Source organism: Zingiber officinale, chromosome 8A, assembly GCF_018446385.1.
Source record: "Zingiber officinale cultivar Zhangliang chromosome 8A, Zo_v1.1, whole genome shotgun sequence".
In the NCBI taxonomy this organism is placed as follows: domain Eukaryota; kingdom Viridiplantae; phylum Streptophyta; class Magnoliopsida; order Zingiberales; family Zingiberaceae; genus Zingiber; species Zingiber officinale.
In genome coordinates this window covers 58188947-58209730 of record NC_056000.1, presented here as the reverse complement: position 1 = coordinate 58209730, position 20784 = coordinate 58188947, and the positions used below count along the sequence as shown (strand labels likewise).

Genomic DNA, 20784 nt, shown 5'->3' with positions numbered 1-20784 from the left:
ACATCAAAACCATGATCGTATCGATCAAACTTAGGTCGATTACACCAACAGAAAGCACCGCGTGCATCTTTCTCACTCCACCGGTGTACTCTTCCGCAACTTCTCACCCTCAAATAGATCGATCTTGTTGACTAGATTCCCGTGCCATCCTTCTTGTTCGCTACATCTTCCACTAGATTTGTAAAATACCAAAAAATAGAGAATAATAATAAGGGAATTTTTCGAAATTTTTGGAAATTTTTCAGGAATTTTTTCGGAGCTCGTACAGACGAGTTAACGGGGATAAAAACGGGGCCCGGAAAAGCCTGTTTAGGCTACCCCATTTTAACGAGGAAAAGTTTTCTTTTCCTTTTTATTTCTTTTTCTTCTTTTCTTATTTCTTCTCTTTATTTTCCTCGCCGTTTCCCTCTTCCCCGAGACCACCTTCTCCCTTGCGCCCGCAAACCTTCTGCCCTAACCGCCCACGGCGGCTTTCCTCCTCTCCCTCGCGTGCATAAGGCCGGGATCAAGAGAAGCCAGTGTTCTCTTCTCCCTCTCCGCAGCCGACACCTTCTTCTTACTATTTTCCCAAGCGTCGGCGATGATCTGCCACTGCCGATCCACTGTCGCCTTCCATCTTCCTCGTGTCTTCCTCGCCGATCGCGACCATGCCCTAATTGGCCGAGCCGTTTCTCCTCAGCCCTAGTTCTTCAGCCGATTCTTCCTCCCCTCTGGGCTCACGACACCGCCGGCCTTCCTTTTTGCCCTAGCCGACGCTGTGCCCTAGTTTGTGTTCACCGCTGAGACTCCTCTCTGCCCTAGCCGAGTCCTAGGTACCGAGTTCTTCCTTCCCTCTATGCTGCCGAGCCGACTCTCACAGCCTACTTTCGTGCCCTAGTTGGGTGTACTATCGCCGCTGCTCCTCTGCACAGTGTCGCCGTCGTTCGCCCTATTGCCGGCCAGCCGAACCCTAGATCGTTGCTTGCTCACCTGGGCCCTAGTTTCCTACTGCTGAAGCCTCTAAACCGTGCCCTAGCAGTGAAGTCACTTGTTCTAATTCCAGTAGCAACCATCTCTTGTAGTTGGATCATGTGCTAATTGTTTTTGGATTCCGGCAGCAAGGTTTTCAGCTGTGTCAATTGGAAATTCTTCAACCTTGGATTTAAAAGTGATACATCCAGATTTAGGTGAGTTTAGAGGTGATTCCATTCTACATTGAATTTCATTAATAGTAATGGATAGTACTAGTTGATTAGTTGATATTAGATTGATAAATGTATTTGTTGTATTCCATTTGGATAAGTTAATTGATGATCCAATTGAGGTTTATAAATTGGGTTTGTATTTAAGTTAGATTTCAGGGATTCGATTTAGCTAATTAATTTGTATATAATTAGCTAAACATGTATGTCGTGTTGATACAGGACTTTGACGTGAGACGAGTATCTCGGAGTCAGATTTGGACCATTTTATCGGAGGCGGGTACTTTTGACTTATTGTCTTTGATATGCTTAGTAATGAAATTAACATGTTGCATTAATTGTGTTTCTTATTTATTTCGGTTAATCACTGCCCAATACATGTTACCTGTTTGATTGGTTGTTTGTTTGTATCTCATATTGATCTCGTACCTGATTTTTCATGCTCATGGGTAGTGATATAACCATGTTTCACATGTTCAGGACCTAGGTTTGATACCTTATTGATCAGTATATCTTGATATGATTTACTCACTATAGTGCCCATTGTTATATGTCCAGAGGTTGGTTTAGTATATTACCATGCTTAGTGACATGCACCATTTGCATGATCGCATACTGTGCGATAGATTGCTCCATTATTGTTGAGCACATTGCCAGTTTCATCACTGTTCGGTGCTCCGTTGTGACGCTCATGGGTAGCGTGGTAGCACGTCGGTTTGGCTCTTCCGGTGCTCCGTTGGTCCGCTCATGGGTAGTGTAGCGCAGCGTGTAGCACGTTAAAGATCCCTCCGGAGATGAGAGCATTGCGCTCCCCATTTATGATTTGGGGTAGAGTACGTGTGTACTCGACAAAGATCCCGTCCACTCGGCCACCATCGTGGGTAGTGATGCGAGTGCACGGTTGTCACTCTACCCACTCGGTCCCACTTTTGTTATGAGTTGGCGTCGGGGTGACCATGACATCGCATCATACGTGATGCATTTATTGTTCAGTGATTGTGTTTCACGTTTATATGCTGCATATTGTTTGGATACCTATGTTTGACATGCATACAGGTCTTCTATACCTTTCGGACTGTTTGTCCTTATACCGGGTCCTGGTTAGTACAGATTCTCTCCTGTGTACTTCGGTTTACATTTATCTTTATTTTTATCAAGAGACTGTACGCATGATTAGTGCTAGGTGTTATTTCTTTACTTTGCATATCAATTGTACCTGCTGAGTGTTGGACTCACCCCGCCTCCATTGTTGTTATATTTTCAGGTTGAGGCTGTCCGGAGCAGTTCCAATCGCTAGTCCCCACTGCACGTAGTGCTAGTCTCCTGCAGACCACGAGGGCCTTTTGGATCTTTTGGTTTTCTTCTTTACTAGACCATGTTTTGAACTTGTTATGTTTTCGATACTTTGGATCTTGTATGGATTGTTACTTGTGATGACTTTTATTGGGATTTGCTTTTACTACATGCCTGCCTAGATGGCAGAAGAGGTAAGTTGGTTTTATCACCGGTTTTGAGCTTTACGAGTGTAGTGGAGTAGGAATATGTTTTGAGCTTTACGAGTGTAGTTGAGTAGGGTTGTTTTCGAGTCATCTTATTACTGCTCTGTTTGTCTACTATTTAACTGCGTGGTGATTGTTTTATTTTTTTGTTATTATTCCAGCTGCATGTGGCTGAGGTATATAGTGCTTGTAGAAAAGTTTTAGATTGTCCGTCGTCTATGGGAGATGCTGCCGAAATTTCTTCGGACAGGGACTCCTCCGGGGCGTGACAAGATTTCTTGCATTTCTAAGTCCCTACACACTCAAATGTAAGACATCAAATACGCAGAGTCTAACTTGACTTGATTGATCATATCAAAACCAACACGGGGTACTTACACATTTACCTTATGAGGCACAACTAGGTAGTCCTGTACAATACAGATGGATGTACCAATATGAAAGGTTTTTGAAGAAATTAAAGAATAATATTCATAATAAAGCAATAGTTGAGGGATTAATATGTAATGCATATTTGGTTGAAGAAGCAACTTCCTTCTGCTCTTATTATTTCACTGATAATGTGAAAATAAAAAATCATAAGTGTCCTCAAAATCCGATGATAGTCAACCAGTTGATCCAAATATATTTTCTATTTTCAAGTTTTCTAGTAAGGCAATGGGTGCAACTATCTCTAGATGGTTAAATGAACAAGAATATCATGCTATCATGACCACATCTAAAGATTAAGTATGTAAAAATGTTAAACCATGCATAAGATAATAGTTCAAGTATATATACATAGATAGCTTTGTGTATATTTGACATATTATCTAATATGTCTTCAAATTATTTTCTTTGACAACATGTACAAACAACAACTACACATACAAAATCCATCAATAAGTGCAAGTGAGGTAAATCACAAGTTAGAGGATGAATTTATATTTTAGTTTCAAATTTATGTAAGTTAGCGATTAAATTATTTATTACAATGCAACTATGTTATATATAAATCTAATTTATATCATAACTACTGTTGTAGGCGAATGACAGTAGAATATCAAATGTGCAAGATAAAAGACAAAAAAAATCTTACATCAAGACCTCTCCGTAACATAACAGTCTACTCAGGTTATTATGTTAATGGATTCAGATTTCATGTAGCCTAACGCGATTCACAAAGGCTCGCGTATAATTTTGATGTTTATATAAAAAGATCCATGAACAACAATGATACTCAATTTGATTATTATGGTAGACTAGAGGAAATCATAGAGGTTGAGTATCCTGCTTTACCTTTAAAAAGGTGTGTATTGTTCAAATATTCATGGTACGATCCAACTCTAAGAATCAGTACTAAAATACATCATTTCTACAATTTAGTTGAGGTTAACACAAATAAAAGATTCAACAAGTTTGAGCCTTTCATCTTTGCAATACAAGTTGGTCAAGTATTCTATCTTAAGTAACAAACAAAGAGAAGAAGATATAATGGATGGTTAGTAGTGTGTCAAATAAAGCCTTAGTCAACCATAAAAATGCAGAACATCATAACTGCCCTAAACTATGATGCATATCAAAATGCAAAAGTCGAGACATACTTAGTTGATTCAGAAATACAATCCACATCATAATTACTTGTAAATGGCAATGCCACTTACGAGGAAATAAATGATGGAGAGATGTCTAGCAGTGAGGAGGTTGATGTACCAATAGAGTCTGACGATGAGAACTTATAAAATGTTAATTTAGTTGATTTAGAATGACATCATATGATTAAAAATTAGTAACAATATCATGGTATATTGTATGATTTTTTTTCATCTTCCTAGTTAGAAAACATTATTATTTCAAATGTGTATCTCTTACACTGTGATTTTGCATATATAGTCACACTATCAAGACATAAAGCACATGGTGACTAGATTATTTTGAGGGTTGTTGGTGATTGTTATGTATTTAGTAATTATTCTAGTACTTAATCTTCTTTTTATTTATCACACATATCTCATACATGATATTTTTCATGCAACTTTGTGAATTTTTGGTAAGTATTTTGAATATAAAATATTTTTGTAGTTTAAAATTAACATGATACTAATTCTCAAAATCTATTGTTGTAGAAGAGGTATATGTTTGTACCCCGAGGGTAGTTTGATATCGTCAACCAAGTTCAATTATGTCTTGTTGTATTTGATCCTTATGTCTAAGTGTGCAGGAGCTTAGGAATACAAGAAGTAGAGCAGAAAATACAGCTAGCGAGAAGGATATCATGGGAGGGAGGCGACGGGCTCGGTGCATCTGAAGGATGAGATATTGTGGAAGAGTACATCAGCGGAAGAGAAGGACGTTCGTAGCGTTCGAGGGATAACAAGCCGAGAAGGAAGCCTGCTTGAGGAGAAGGTTAGAGTTGGGTTCAGGTGAGCTCAACTTCGTTTAGCTGGAGAATAACCTACGCGAAGAACTATGTGAAGACATCAGCTTTGAGTTGAGTTGCGCTGTGGAAAACACCTTCCATGCTAGAAGGTGCCTTCGATGAAGAGTATGAAAGTGTCATTCAGCCTTTGAAGGCTCCTTCGCTAGTCGTTAGCCGAGGATAATGTTTTATCCTCGGCGAATAAAACTCTATCCTATGGAAGGCACCTTGGACCTCATTGGAGGCACCTTCAAACTGTGAATAACTTTGTCCAAGGGCTATAAAAAGACCCATGGACCTAGGAAATAATCAATAACTCTAGTATTCATTTCCTAGTAACTTTCTGAGCATTCAATGAGTGTAAGAGGCTTCTCCGCCTTCACCAAAGAAGACTTTTTTTAGTTCTTTATTTGCCTTAGATTAGCAACCACCTAGGTTGTAACAAAGTAACTCTTTTACCTCTTTTCTTTTAAAGTTGTTTATTTATTTTTATTATAATTGTGTTATTGCTACTAATCCGAGTTAAAAGATTGGGAAAGGCTTGATTGATTTTCAGAAAGGCAATTTACCTCCCTATTGCTAGCCCTGCTGAGCCAATAAGTGGCATCAGAGACAGCATGTCTCAGAAAAACTAACCGCTGGCTGAAACACCGAGATGGTGGTCGGACCGAGTATCTATCCGCCGAAGTTTGAGGGAGAATTTGCGTAATGAAAAAATGCATGGAGGTATTTTTTTTAAAACTAACTTTGAAGTTTTATTAATAATTAAATATGGTTTTGAAACTCCAAAAGATTAAAAAGATGAACAAAAAGAAGAGTACCTTTAGACAAAGAAAGAGCAAGTGAACTTTGTGGCGAATGGACGAGTCAAATTCTACCTACTAAGCATACTGTCACCTCAAGAAATCAGTAGGATCGGTGTCTACGTATTAGCAAAGGAACATTGGAAAAAGTTCCTGGAGCTACATGAAGGAACGTCTGAAGCAAAGCTCACTAGATGAGGTCTTCTCCGGAACCAACTGACGAACCTCTGGCTAAGAGAAGGAGAATCAGTAGTACAACTACACATTAAACTGAAGTAGCTGATAACTGGACTCACGAATCTCGGAAAAAAGGTAATAAACCAAGATTCCCTTAGGTGTGCATTAAATACTTTTCCAAGGACACCCAAATGGCCCTCAATTGTCGACTCCTATTATATTTCTTAAGATCTAGAAGTAAACACATTAGAAAGTTTATTTTCCACTTTAGAACTTCACGAATCTAGATGTGCAGAATCAAAGGAGGCTAAAAAGAATATCACCATGAAGGTAAGAACAGACAATCTAAACTCTGAAGCGTCAATCAATGAAGACGAAGTAGGTCTAATGGTAAGAAAATTTAGTAAATTTATTAAATCTAATAATTTTAATAAAGCGCAGACTAAGAAACATTCTCGGAGCAAAAGGAAGGTCTGATGCTACAACAGTCAAGGAGAAGAGCACATCAAGGACGACTACCCCGAATTGAAGAAGAAGGAGAAGGACAAGGCAAAAGACCAACAAGATAGAAGCACAAGAATCTGAAGGCCACATGGGATGAATCATCGTCCTCCGAGCCCGAGATTGAAGCTTACACCAGACTAGCTCTAATGGTAGACCACCAAGGAGAAGATGAAAGCAGCTTCGATGAGCATCAATGAAGGGGGAGGATCATCAGAGGAAAGCTGCGATGAAGGAGGAGCATCAGAACACGAGGTAAGTGAGGTACATGCGCTATCTCCCAAGTAATCTTTTGAATTTATCAAAATATTATCTAAGAATATAATACAATTAGAAAGAGAGAACGCTAGATTAAAATTAAACTTAGCAATTTCATGCCCCTTAGATATGTTTGATAATTTAAATATAGAAAACGAAAAACTGAAAATAGAAATTAAAAAGTTGAAAAATGACCATGCATGTTCAAACGATTTTGAAAAATTAAAATTTAAAAATTATGGTAGAATCAACTAATACTTTAAAAATCACCAGGGTAAAATTAAGAAAATTTTTAAAAATTATGTATCTTCCAAATTTTTAGTAAATCCAGTAGGCAGAAACTTATATTGGATTCTAAAATCTTTTTTAGGATATTATTAAGATTCAAAATGTTTTTTTAGGAACGAAATTTTTTAGATTAAAATCTAATTTTTTTAATTATTAGGATAGAAATTATCTCAATTAGAAAAATATTTTTAGTTTTTCTATTCATATTTAGAGTTGAAAATTTATTCTATGCTATCATGATTTAATCTATAAATAGAAATTGTTTCGAATTTTGTTTACTATTGAATTATTTTTTTAATTAATTATTGACAAAAATCATACTTTGAAATTTTAACTTATTTCACAGATTTAAATTTTGATAAATTTTATTTTTTTTGTGATGAAACATTATATTCTCTATCCTTATAAATATTTTCAATTTTTTTGAATAATATCTTATTTATTATAAATTATTTGCCGAAAAGATAATTGTTAATACTAAAAATTTAAGAAAATAGAAATTTTAAAATTTTTATTTTTTTTATCATTTAAAAATGTGTTTTACACATCCAAGAAAAATAGTAGAACTTTTTAGAGTTGAAAAATATTTTTAAAGATTTTTTTGAAAATTATTTTCTATACTAAAAATAATTTATTTCTTTTCAAATACAAAAGCATTTCTCTATGTGAATTTTTATACTAATCTAACACTGTCTGCTTGAGGTTGATAAAATTTTTCATGATTTCTGGTTGAGGTTGACAAAACTTTTCATGATTTTTCAAAACTGATAAGTATTTTTTAACTTTATTTTTCTTAAAATAGGAGATTAATTAGTAAAAATAGAATATTTTTAAAATTATTTCTAAAAAACACTAGCTTACTAGTGATTGTTGTAATGTACCTCTCGAAAAGTTTTTGAAATTTTTTAAATATTTTACTTTATTTTTTTCAAAATTTTCTCGAATTTTTTTTATGTAATCAAAGGAGGAGAAATAAGTAAAAGTTAAGAGGATTAAGAGGGAGCAACAGTTAAAGAGATTAAGGGGGAGTTAGGATAATTCCCATAATTTTTATCTTTGCATTTATTTTACAATTAACTTGTTTAATTCATTTCATTACTATATTACTTCATTGCATTTTTATCCATAACTTGAACTTGAGTTGATGCACATCAAAAAGGGGGAGATTGTTAGTACACGGGGGTAGTTTTGATGTAGTCAACCTAGTTCAGTTAGGTTATGTTGTATTTGATCCTTGTGTCTAAGTGTGTAGGAGCTTAGGATTACAAGAAGTTGAGTGGAAGACGTAATTAGCGAGAAGGATGACACAGGAAGGGAGTCGACAGGCTCGGTGTATCCGAAGGATGAGATATTGCGGAAGAGTACACCGGCGGACAATAAGAACGTGCACGACATTTGAGGGACGGGAAGCCGGGAAGGAAGCCTGCTCTAGGTGAAGGTCGGAGTTGGATTCGAGTGAGCTCAACTCCGGTTAGCCGGATAATCACCTACGTGAACAACTATGTGAAGAGATCAGCTTTGAGCTGAGTTGCTCTGTGGAAGGTGCCTTCCATGGATAGAAGGTGCATTCGATGAATAGTATGAAGACGCCTTCCAAACTTTGAAGATGCCTTCGTTAGCCGTTAGTCGAGGATAAAGTTTTATCCTCGATGGATAAAACTCTATCCGATGGAAGGCACCTTGGACCTCATTGGAGGCGTCTTCAAGCTGCGGATAACTTTTTTCAGGGGCTATAATTGGACCTAGGAAATAATCAACAACTTTAGTATTCATTTCCTAGCAACTTTCTGAACGTTCAATGAGTGTAAGGGGCTTCTCTGCCTTCACCAAAGGAGACTTGTTTTAGTGCTTTATTTGCCTTAGATTAACAACCATCTAGATTGTAACTAAGTAACTCTTTTACCTCTTTTCTTTTAAAGTTGTTCGTTTATTTTTATTATAATTGTGCTACTGCTACTAATCCAAGCTGAAAGATTGGGAAAGGCTTGCTTGTTTTTCACATAAGCAATTTACACCCCTCTTGTCAGCCCCGTTGCGCCAAGAGTATATTTGGGAGGAAGAGTACGAGGCCAAATTTTAAAAAATTTGGAACAACTACTGTGCTAAACTATATAGGGGCATGTTATACAAGTGGAGGCAGAAGGGCACCAGGCTATCTGAGGTCCTTGATGCAGTTTGGGATGCTTGTAGAGTCATTTGGGCTACCCAGGATTGGCAGTCTGATTCAGCGATTGCCCGAGACAATCACAATTCAGAGTCTGTTGGGCCGAGCATCGGATCCAGAAATCATACTGTTGGATATCGTTCTATCATGAAACATGCTTCTGACTTGCTAAGTTTAAAATTAAGTTATATAAAAATTTATTACATGTATTTTTTATTAGTTTTAATGTACTTGCATTCTCTGTAGACAAACTGTTGAATTATAGAGACCCGTTACTTATTGTGAGATATTTAACAAGACCCATAAGAAGGTTCATTGACATTCCTCATCAATGAACGTAAGAATATTAATTTTCGTGAATATATTTGTAGATTTTATATGGAGGTTAATAAAATTATTATTTTAACACAAGAAGCAATGTCCACTAGAGCTACACAAACATCTCAACCTGATGAAGAGCGAGAGGGATTACAATCTCTTTCCACCTATGAAGTTATGACATTTATTATGATATCGTCAGTGGAAGGAAGAAGACCTCCCTCTATGGACTTGATTCTCAGACCAAAGTTATCTTTGATCGGATGAGGGCTCCAGGGATCAAGGGCATCCTAGTTCCTCATCCTCATCTAGTGAGGTACAAGCATTAATATTGTGGGTGGAAATTCAGGATTTGCGGTCTCGAATCTTGTTATTGGAGGAGATGTTGGTTGAGAGCAGAGATACGGGAGATGCACGAGCGACAATCTCGAGTTGAGGAGAAAGTTAGCCATATTGAAGTGTTTGTAGTAGCATTCACTCCCGATACATAGATGTCGCACCCCCATTGTTTGGAGTCCCAAGAGGTCTAAGATCCCAAAGATTCCCTTGCCGATTAGATCATTTTGAAGTATATTATCCTTTATCTTAGCTTTTAAATTTTGTATTTATTTCAGTCAAAAACATTTCTATCACTTTTTTTAAAAAAAAAATTATATGCATTTCTAATTATATTATAATTTTTCATAATCATTTTCAGATGTTGCATATTTCTATCACCATATCCAGATATCCATAGTGAGTTTGTTTTTATATTTTGTATTAGATTTTCATCAGAATGTCTTGTATGAATGATATAAACTTTGTGTCCAAATTTTGGATGTCCTATGCAATAGATTCTATTAGTTTTGGATGTTATCTTTTTTGTGTATGGATTGTATTGTTTAAGTTGATATGGATATTTGTTAATATGATTTTCCATTGTGAGCTTGTTGATATGGATTATATTATAAGTTTGTTATGAACATCATAGATTGTATTTGATTATATTTAGATGTAAACAGGGAAAATGAACCAAATGAACAATTTTTTAATAAAAATTAGCAACGGATTTTAATACCCGTCGCTAATGCTTCGACGAATTTTGTTTATTAAATTTGCAATGAATATTAACTTACTGTCACTAATTAATGACTAGCTTATATAGAATCCATCATTAATTTATTTATGGAATCTAATTCTATTCAAACTATCGACGGATAATAATTTACTCTTGCAAATTAGCGATAGATTTATTTAAATCCATTGCTAATTAGTTTAACGGAATATAATAATGGAATATATAAATTCGTTGTTATATTTAGCAACGATATATCTATTTTATTGCTAATTAACGACGATATTTTATATTCCGTCGTAAAAATGTAAATGACAAAAATCTAAACGACGGAATATATTCTGTTGCTATATGCAAATAGCGACGGAATAAGTCCATCACTACATGTAGAATTTTTTGTTAGACATCCAATAATATTTTTACGCCAGTTAAAAATTAATCTCTAAATTTATTAGAATATGTATTCATATAAATATCAATTATTTCAATTGAAATGGTAATTACTTATAATAAAAAACGTGATTATGTAAAAAAAACGCATGCTATCGTCTCTTTTATAAAATTAATAGCACAACAACAACACCTCAACATCATGACAAGGAATCAATCAACAAGTACGCAGACTATGTCCGTCATATATTTAATATAAAAAAAAATAGTCTGTGGACGAAATTCTCGTCATACGAAATCTCAGAGAAAGCTTTATTGCATCCAGCTTTACCTGTCATAGATTTAATATAAATGTATAATCCCTGACTTAACCCTTTTAGTTCCCACCATCAGGATTTAATTAATGTGCTCACGTCCGTCCTGACCTCGACTCATTTGGCTTCATGTGACTGGCTGGCTGATTACCTCACCTTCTTGCTCTCCCTATCTTAATAACCTACCACTGTAGTTGGTCAGCAGCATCAGTTTCTTTCCCATTTGTTTCCCTGTCTGCTAAAAGTCATCAAAATGTTCACAATACATTAAACATTTTCCAATCTTTTTTTTTTCTTGATCAGCAAATTTAATAATATTCCTCTTATCTTTAGGATAAGATAGGAGCATGGATGCTGCAGCAAATTGGACCACTGACTCCATTTGAATGGAGCTTGATTTTATGTCAGTGAAAAGAAGACTCCATCTTTCTTATTTTGATCATACTTTAATGAAAAAGGATTCGGGGCAATCTCTTTTTTAATGCATTTTATTCAAGAAATGCAAGCAATGGTATCCTTATCTTCATCCTGTAGTCACCACTTCCACATTATTCTTACCGTGATAATTCCACCGAGACAGAGTCTGAATTGATGATTAAATGTCTCTGGAACTCCGGAAGATATAATACGGAAAACAGTGACAACTCGGAATAAATTGGAAAGATATTGTGCAGTGGTCTTGCTAGGGGATGTTGCTGTGTCCAGTATTGGCTCGAAAAGCAAGGAGAGAGTAGTTTGGGGACCTGTAGAGTCTTCTGCTTCTTGCCGCTCTTATATTCCCTGCGTTGTCGATCTTGTTGGTTCAGCGAGGTAGAAGGGGAGGAGGTAAGATGTATGCCGACCTGGGGCTGCTGTTACCCGTCCTGCAGGGCCTGCCGCAGGAGATATCTTGGGGCGACCACCGTCTCACACCATTGCCGTCTTCCCCAGACTTGCTCTCCATCAGCTTGGTATATGTTTCGAGACCTACTGCTGCCTTTTACCTTGAGTTTTTTTTTTGCCCTCTTATCGCTTCCTCAAAGAAATCAACTATGTGAAAGTGTTGTCTCTTGGATTTCCTCTTTGGGAAAATCAACTGTAAATTGTAAGGGTTTTGTCAACCCTTGCAGCCCTCTCTTTCTTCTACATCAAGTTGCCTTCTTGAAGCATGTTTCCTTGCCTCTGCTCTTCTCACTCGCATCAAGTTATCACAGAAATGTTGATGTTGTTGAATATGCTCGATTCAGAATGCTACCTTTGTCCCAAGATGGGGCTGATATGATCCTACTATTGCAAAGGAAGTGAAATAGATAAACAATGGTTACTTAAAGGTCCAAAATTTGTTTTCTCAAGATAAAAAAGTATAGCTCATTCATTCTCACTTAAATTAATTGCTAGATGTTGATCCAGGTTAGAATTCTTATATAGTTATCCTGTGGAAATCTTCTCTGAAATAGGTTATCCTGAAAGTTAAACTGGATACTTTCTAAGTGTTTTCCATCTGGGTTCATATTTTTATTTATCAGTGATATGTTGCTATATTTTGCACTACTCTAGTAGAGCACATAGTATGGTTGAAAGCTACAAAGTATAGAATTACCCGATTGGATAAAACTTTTGCATAGTACTGAAAGGAAGGTAAAAAGCTTTGACATATTTGAAACCGCCAAGATAACATTTTCTTTTAAGAATCAGTTATTTACATCGAAATTAAGTAATATAATTAGTTGAAAATTTTTCTTTGTCTCGAGGGCTCAGAGGGATAAAATCTCGATCAGTTTAGATAAATTTGCACTTTAATATCTTGAGGAATTTGCAAGTCATGTACTTGTAGCTAATGTTGAGAAAAGCAGTTGTTTATATCCATCTCATACCTTATGGACAATATGCTTGTAAGCTATAAAGAAGTCCTCTTACTTGCTACCTTCATGCTAGATGTTCTTGCGAGAACACCACAACCTGAAGAAATACTCACTCATGGCTATGAAGCTGAAGTCAGTTGGAAGATAAAATTGGTAAATTTTGATGGTTTACTTATGACACAATGGTATCAACTTTTCAAGATTTACTTTACATGCAGTACATTGGTGTGGTTTTTGTTGTAGAATCTTCCTAGGTTGCCATTTCTATCGTACGGCTGTTGTGCTCGTTCACTGTGAATCTGTTCCATGCCAAGTCACTAGTAGACCTGCACATAGGCAGCCACATAAGAGTTCTTGGTAGCTAGTTTGTGCATTGAAGAGGATAATACCAATCAGTTGCTCTCATTATTCAATGTGCCCTTCATCTTTCATGCAAACATTCCAGTGCAGGGTAATTCAGGGTATAGTTATGTTCTGTTTTTTCTTATACATGAAATGTAGATCATTTTCTGTGGCAAATTGTGTCCTTTGATGACATTGAAACTGTTGATTATTTTAGAGGTTATTGTATTTTTTTTCTGAGAATTTTTACAGCAGATCATTTTTTCATGTGACATTTGCAGGTTTTCTTCTTTCTCTTTGCTGTCAGATTTTCTATGTTCTATCATTATAGGATAGTTTCTGAACCTTTCCACTATATTTCTTATCCAACCTTTCTTGGTGTTCGATTATGCCTTCTTAAATTTCATTTCTGAAAGTATGATTTTGTTCCTGGTCGGTCACGAGGACATCTGACAATATGAGAATCATTTGAAAAATATTTGTAGTAGTTACTCGGTCACATTTATTAACTGTGTGCAACTCTATCTTTCATAACCACTTTGTAGTTTATGTTTTATAGTCAATCTAAGGATTGCAAAATGCTTATTGATGAAAGAAGAACAACTCGCATGAACCTTATCAGTCTTCAAATTCTTATTCCAAGCGAACAATCAGAATTTTGCTATAAAACAAGTGACCATTTTTGTCATTATAACACACAATGTTAAGTCGCTGAAGAATTTAATAGTAATGAATATGTCTTGAATCATATACATGGTGTTGAATTTGTTGACGTTAGAGAAACTCAACCTTAAATGTAAGTTGCAATATATCTCTTATACAAGGGACCAAACTTACTATGGCACATAGATTTTATTTTGGAGTGCCAGATAGAATATAATTAGCTAGTAGCTAGACAAAGTATTCCTGTAAAACTTAGTTTCTTTTACAATTGGTACAGGATAACCTGATCCATACATCTGCTGTCTCTGACTATGACCTTGGAGGAGATGGAGATCTGTTCAATGCCCCAAAGCCCATAGTAGAAGAATCATTACTTGCAGTGAATCCTTTGTCTGCTGCTCTATCAATGATCTCTGGCTATGGAAGTTCTATTACAGATGAAACAATACAAATTTCAGATATGAAATCAATTGAAAATGAAGATCTCTTATGTGAGGTGCTCAATGACTGGAAGGGAGACCTCGTTTCAAAGTCAGTCACAAATGTGCCTACTCTTGAGGCATCAAATATTCCGGTTTCTGCACCGCTGACAGAGGGTTCTTCTGTAGAGGGATCTTTGCAGAAGAGTATCAGTAAAGAGTGTTTAAGCACAGTGGATGGTGCTAACCCTTCCAGTGTTGAACCATGTTTGCTTGGCTTGCATGAAATGAATTTTGAGTCTGCTTTTGGCATAAGGAGGGCATACAGTGAAGGGGATATCGAGGTCAGAACTAAGAGTACACTTCCGTGTTTGTGTGTGTGTTTTTGCCTTTTTCCTTTTCGATTAAAAAAATTACTACCTTTTGTTTGTCTGGTCTGTTTATCCATATAGCCACATCACAAAACAGTTTCTGGGTTGGATACTTGATTCGAAGTGACCCTGTTTCTACGAGATTTCTTTAAGTATACATGCTTTAACTAATTGGCGGTAGTTGATTTTTCTTTGCTTGTGATGTTACATATACTAAGATATGTTTAGGTCTTTTTGTCAATTGCCACAGGATATTGCAGGTCATTGATTTTGAGTTTCTTCTGGCAGATTCTTCGAACTAATAACCCAGTTCATGGTATCATGAACACTTTTCCTTCTCTTGAGTTTTTAGCATCCGTAGAGGATGCGAAGACCGAGGAGAAGATTGAAGCAAGGAGGATAAAGCTTTCTAGGTACAGGAAGAAAAGGACAAGTAGAAACTATGGAAGAAAGATAAAGGTGAAATTTCTACCTCCATCAGATTGTATGATTGTTCTCAGTATGTTAACAAAAAGAAGAGCAATCCTCTTAAACTTACTAAATGCATTACTATAATATTTCTTCTCATAGAAACACATGATTGTTTTAGTCCAATGAATGACAAAATTTTGCACATATAGCAGTACGCGTGCAGAAAGGCTCTAGCAGACTGTCAGCCTCGTGTCCGTGGAAGGTTTGTGAAGATAGAAGACAAGAGTGCTACGAGTAGTAAGCTGTAAGAGGTGTAAAGAATACCCCTATTGCTAAATGTTTCTTCAGCTGTAGTGTTTGCCTGTATTAAATTAAGTCTTCTATCGCAGTTATGTAAATACGTATAAATAAATCAGTTTACTAATGATTATAACAAGTTTCTGTTGCCTTGAATTATGTCCTAAAGTGGTAATAAACGAAGAAAATTTTCTGATATGATATCTATGGACTTGGAGAATCTTGATAAACTTTATTCTAGATACTAGATATGATATCCAAGTTTAAGCCTCCGCACTAGAAGCTTTTGCTTATGGCGATGCTAGAAGCTCTCATGGAGCTGACTAGTTGCTGAGACCGTGATCGAAATTTTGCAAACGGTAAGCTCATTGCTACCTATAGATAGTTCTTCCAGAACAATAACAGGTACAAATGATCTAGAAAAGATGATTGTGTTGCCACCCTCTAGGAGAGATCAAAACTTCCGTTGTGGATGACATTGAAGGAAGCTTCCATCCCTTGTGATTTTTGGAGTCCTAATGGTCGATGCCTTTCTACATTACTTCCACAGATCCATTAGGCACTAGGGTGGTTTTCATATTCTATAGCTTTAAACTGTTGTTCTGAAATTTGATGTGCAAGGCAATTTTTTGTTTACCAATCTTATGTCGAATTGTTAGACAATGATGCATGGATCTCTCTAGGAGGTTATATGACTAGACTCACCTCACTTGAAGAGTTAAGGAGCATGTAACATGTTAGCAATTGTGGGAGGGCCAAGAACACACAGGCGCTACTCACCATTACAGCAACATGAGGAAAGGATTGGTGTTTATATTCTTAAACTTTACTTGGAGGCTTGGGCCATATCTGATCAAAGCTAACAGAGGATTACAATAGAATTTCTAGAATTAACAATATAATTCAATAGAAAAATATTCTATTGTTGTTGCTTATTCATGGACTCTTAAAATCTTAAAACAACATATTTTTCTAAATAAATCTTTGCCACAATCATTCTGATTTATTGTCCATGGTTGTTATGATTCATCAGTTAATTACTATGACTGATTCCAATGGATCACGACCATTTCTTTCGACGATGACTTTTCATCTAACCTTCACCAGACTACTACTATAGGCAGAGTAGTCGACTATTCCTACCTCGAATCAATTGAACGAACTACTCCCTCTTTAGAAGAAGTGGACTAGCAGGCAAGTAACCAATCTAAGAAGACCTTATTCAATCTTCATCCTTTCCTTCCACTAAAGTGTCATATTAAAAAAAAAAAATAGATCCGCTACCTCAACAGATCTCCTATAACCGGATCCACGAATATAAAGGAAGATAAATACAGGTACATAGACGTTGGACGCATAGAGTGAATAGCAGAGCACCACTCCCATAGAGATTCGACCCTTGACTATTATGACAAAAATGTCCTAAACCTACCGTTTGTACTACGCCCTGGGGGCCCAAAGTGCCATATTCAACCTAAATCAAGTAGACTTCAGTATTTAGTGATTCAACCATAACACCAGGGCCACCATCATATTAAGCCCGTTTTGCATTGCATCTCATCGTAGAAATGGGTGCAGAAAGACCAACAAACAATGACAATTTCTTTTACTACTTCCTAACTTGAATCACATAGAACTAGCATTCTATCTAATACCAACGAAAAGTGAAAACTAAACAGCAACTTAGTTATGACCACACTAACGTCCATTATATTGGTTCCAACTTTGCTATTTCTCAACTTGATCTTTAGTTAGGGCCTTGGTCTTCTTTTTGCCCTGTGATATCAACATCTTGTGGAGTTGCTTCTGCAACAACGTCCTCAAATGGTCACTTGAAATTAAATACTTCTCTAATTTCTCCTTCTCTGCTAAGAGCTCAGACTTTTTGGTCTCTGCTGCCGCAATCCTACCATTATCCATATATCCATCGCTGCCCTGAAGGAGGTTCAGAGTTGATTTGAGCTGCAACGGCATGACATTACATAAAACCAGTTGCATTGCTAAGAGGTCACAAGTGTTCTGTAACAAATACTATAAACCATTATCAGTTCAGATTTAAACCATACATACTTCTTCAACCAGTAAAGCTTAATTCTCTATTAGCTCAATTGTTTAAAACCCTCCTGCAAAATTGGAATTTGGAACAAAATGTAGCTAGCTTAATACAAGTTCCAAAAGGAAGACCACCCGAGGCTATCATTTTGATCTTTCTCGTTGTTTAATTAAGCACCAAATCAATAAATATATGCCTTCTAAGAGTTGAGGATAATAGAAGAATCCAAAAAAAAAAAAAAAAGAGAGGATTGAGCATCAACATGTCGGAGATGCAGAGAGGAAAAAGAAACTTACTTCCCAGAATGAATCTTGCAGTTTCTGCACCTTGTCACGGTTATCCAAAAGAAATCTCCTAGTGGATTCCTTGAATTCTTCCAATTCCGACATCCGCAGATTATAGAACTCGTCCCTCGTCTTCTCCTTCTCTTCCAGTTCCTCAATCTCCCTCTTCAAATCCCTAATTTTTCATGTTCCCATCTATAAAGCACGGAATAAAGCCACAAGTAGGAAGAGAAAGGGCAGACAGAAGAAACTTGCCTGTACTCACAGGCGGCCGCCTGGTGCCGGGCTTCTAAGGCGTCGATCTCGGACTTGCTAGCGAGAATCTGGCAAGCGAGTTCGGTGCCTCTCCTCTTCAAGAGGAGGCACCGACACTCCTCCCGCCGCAGGTCCTCGATCTTCTTCGACAGCAGCTGCGACTTGGCGAGGTGAAGCTCCTTCTCCGCCTGGAGCAACACCAGCGGATGTGGGTTAGGGTTTGTCGGGGACGGTGGAGAAGGAGGGACGGGGGAGGAGGAGGAGGAGGAGGATAACCTGAAGGAGGAGAAGCCTTTGGTTTCGAGTGGCTTCCATCTGTTGAAGCCTCTCTTGGAAGGTGGATGGAAACGCCATTGCTGGAAAGCTTCTCCTGAACAATTGGGAAAATGGACTGTGTTTACTATTTATAGTATTCCCCTCCACATCTAACCCACAAAATTAGATCGATTTATAAATTAGTTTGTATATTATAAAGAAAAATGATACGAGAAGAGAAAAATTCTTTGGAAAATTTTTTAGGATAGACACGTAAAATGGAATCATAAAAATAAAAAAAAAATGATAGATCATGATATTTATATGTAAACTTTTACTTACGATTTCTTCTCCCTACACGTCATTACTCTTATAAAAATTACATATAATAACCTACACATTTTTATATGGAATAAAGTTAGAATTTTAATTCAACAATATAATTTATTTTATGCCTATGGAAATGATTTTTTGGAAAATGCTATATTTTTTTCTCTTTTTTGCACCCCTTATTTTTGCATAAACTTGGATTTTAATTCTATAAGTTATTCACCAATCAATTTACACTTACCATAATTTGAGTTATGATTAGCTTGAACTTTAGGGTCTATGTAGGTTTTAACTAGACCATAGTTTAGTTGTAGTCAATGATATAATCACTAGAGGTTAATACTAGTCAACTGGGATGACAAGCCAGCTGGGAATTCGGGTAAAGAGGTTCTATTTACAAGTAACAAAGTTCTATTTGAAATTGAGTTGAATCGACTATATTAATATAATCATGACTTAAGGGATTGCGTTCAACCTTCAATTTTGATGTCTGTACAAAGGATTATATGGACCAAGTAATGAAACCGAGGGACAAATAACCTAATAAGGCAACAGTTGTGGTGAAGCTAAGCCGCAGAAGATAAGTTCTAATGAAGAACTAAGAGAGCTAAGAAAATCTATTCTTGGGGTAGGGTTCATCTTCGACTAAAAGTGAGAAGTCAACTGAAAAGATGAGTCAACTAAAGATATGACTCAAGGTGATGAGTTAGTAAATAGAATATATTTATTCAAGACTGAGTTAATTAGAGAGCCGACTAATTTGTGTTTAGTCGACTTATAAAGAATTTTAGTTAATTACCATAGGAAGAAAGCATGAAGGAGCAATTAATGTTATAAAATTGCGTTGCAATAATTGAATAGCTAAGGGTTATAGTCAGCTAGTCGACTGACGGTGAAATATTGTTGACTCAAGCAACTGTTGGTAGATTCAAGCTAAAGTAATCAGGCGACTAGTGATGAATCTAATTGATTGCTTAGTGACAAATCAACTAATTAACTAGTAAACAAAAATGAAGGGGATTGAAAGCAATAAAAGAAAAGTAAGATGGATGGCTTATGTTGGTGAAATTAGATTGGTTAGATCTTATTTAATGTCCTCTTGTAATCTTTTGTCTTCATCTTAATTCTTGTATATGCTTGTTGTAAGAGATTTCTCTACCTTTAATAGTTAACCATGGAGTAGAAGGATAGTGGGCTTTTCGAAAGTAACTCACTACTCACTGATGAATCATAGACAATGAAGTAGAATCAATAATTGAACCATGTTATATGCCTGAGTTAGCATTATGGTATGCTGCCTTGAATTCTTGTGTATCATTTATTTGCTACTAATTGTTTGAATGACTTTCTAGGCGGTAGCCAGAGTAGTAAAAGAATTTCGGATCTGGTGCATCGATAAGGCAATCAAGCAATTTCCCAAGTGTTCACAATTCAATCTTAGCTACATCGTATAACAGAACATTTTCCTCCGGATGCTATGTCCGTCTTACATTGTCATGTGTTGAATTTACTTATTTGGCTTGAGAGTGAATTTACTCTTATACAACTTAGTGGATCATTAATAAGGCTAGAGAGAGGAGTGAATAGAGGATCATTGTTCAATTTCTTGTTTGATTCTACATTTAAATTTAGTATGCAATGGATAAACAAAATACAAGTAAAAGTATCAAACAAGAAATACAAGCATTTATATTTTGCGTTTCGGAACTTTGATTCCTACCCCACAGCTTATGACTTAGTGAGTCACTCCTCTCAATCTCTTTCTCAAAAAACTTTTAGAGATGGAGAAATCTCTTACATTCTTCTTGCAAGATATAAATTAAATACAACGATGAATTGGAAGAATGAAAACAATTGAGTAAACAAGTAGTTTGATGAGAATTACAAAATGAAGCACTTTCAATCATTTTCTTATTGC

General features: G+C 36.3%; 2 protein-coding genes and 1 long non-coding RNA gene across 13 annotated transcripts; 2 read left to right on the top strand and 1 right to left on the bottom strand.

Annotated features, from left to right (window-relative positions):
* Positions 1-395: 395 nt before the first annotated feature.
* Positions 396-1462, top strand: LOC122011573. Its single transcript, XR_006119976.1, has 3 exons — positions 396-1017; positions 1098-1166; positions 1404-1462. It is a non-coding gene; the product is annotated as an uncharacterized LOC122011573 (long non-coding RNA).
* Positions 1463-11724: 10262 nt separating this feature from the next.
* On the top strand, positions 11725-15828 carry LOC122009169 (zinc finger protein CONSTANS-LIKE 9-like). 7 transcript variants are annotated; one of them, XM_042565201.1, is made up of 6 exons: positions 11725-12295; positions 13260-13339; positions 13430-13637; positions 14469-14954; positions 15270-15440; positions 15602-15828. In XM_042565201.1, the coding sequence occupies exons 3-6, from the start codon at positions 13599-13601 to the stop codon at positions 15698-15700; spliced, it is 795 nt and encodes a 264-aa protein (XP_042421135.1). In that variant the 5' UTR covers positions 11725-12295; positions 13260-13339; positions 13430-13598; the 3' UTR covers positions 15701-15828. The 7 variants fall into 7 exon arrangements, with proteins under 7 accessions (XP_042421135.1, XP_042421134.1, XP_042421133.1 ...); XM_042565200.1 differs by having other exon boundaries at positions 13260-13637; XM_042565203.1 differs by lacking the exon at positions 11725-12295 and having other exon boundaries at positions 12605-13339.
* Positions 12357-18698, bottom strand: LOC122009171. 5 transcript variants are annotated; one of them, XM_042565209.1, is made up of 4 exons: positions 18558-18698; positions 18282-18469; positions 18039-18201; positions 12357-12611 (listed from the first exon to the last, which is right to left on the bottom strand). In XM_042565209.1, the coding sequence occupies exons 1-4, from the start codon at positions 18633-18635 to the stop codon at positions 12609-12611; spliced, it is 432 nt and encodes a 143-aa protein (XP_042421143.1). In that variant the 5' UTR covers positions 18636-18698; the 3' UTR covers positions 12357-12608. The 5 variants fall into 5 exon arrangements, with proteins under 5 accessions (XP_042421143.1, XP_042421142.1, XP_042421138.1 ...); XM_042565208.1 differs by lacking the exon at positions 12357-12611 and adding an exon at positions 14283-17624; XM_042565204.1 differs by lacking the exon at positions 12357-12611 and adding an exon at positions 17284-17720.
* Between the last annotated feature and the right edge of the window lie 2086 nt (positions 18699-20784).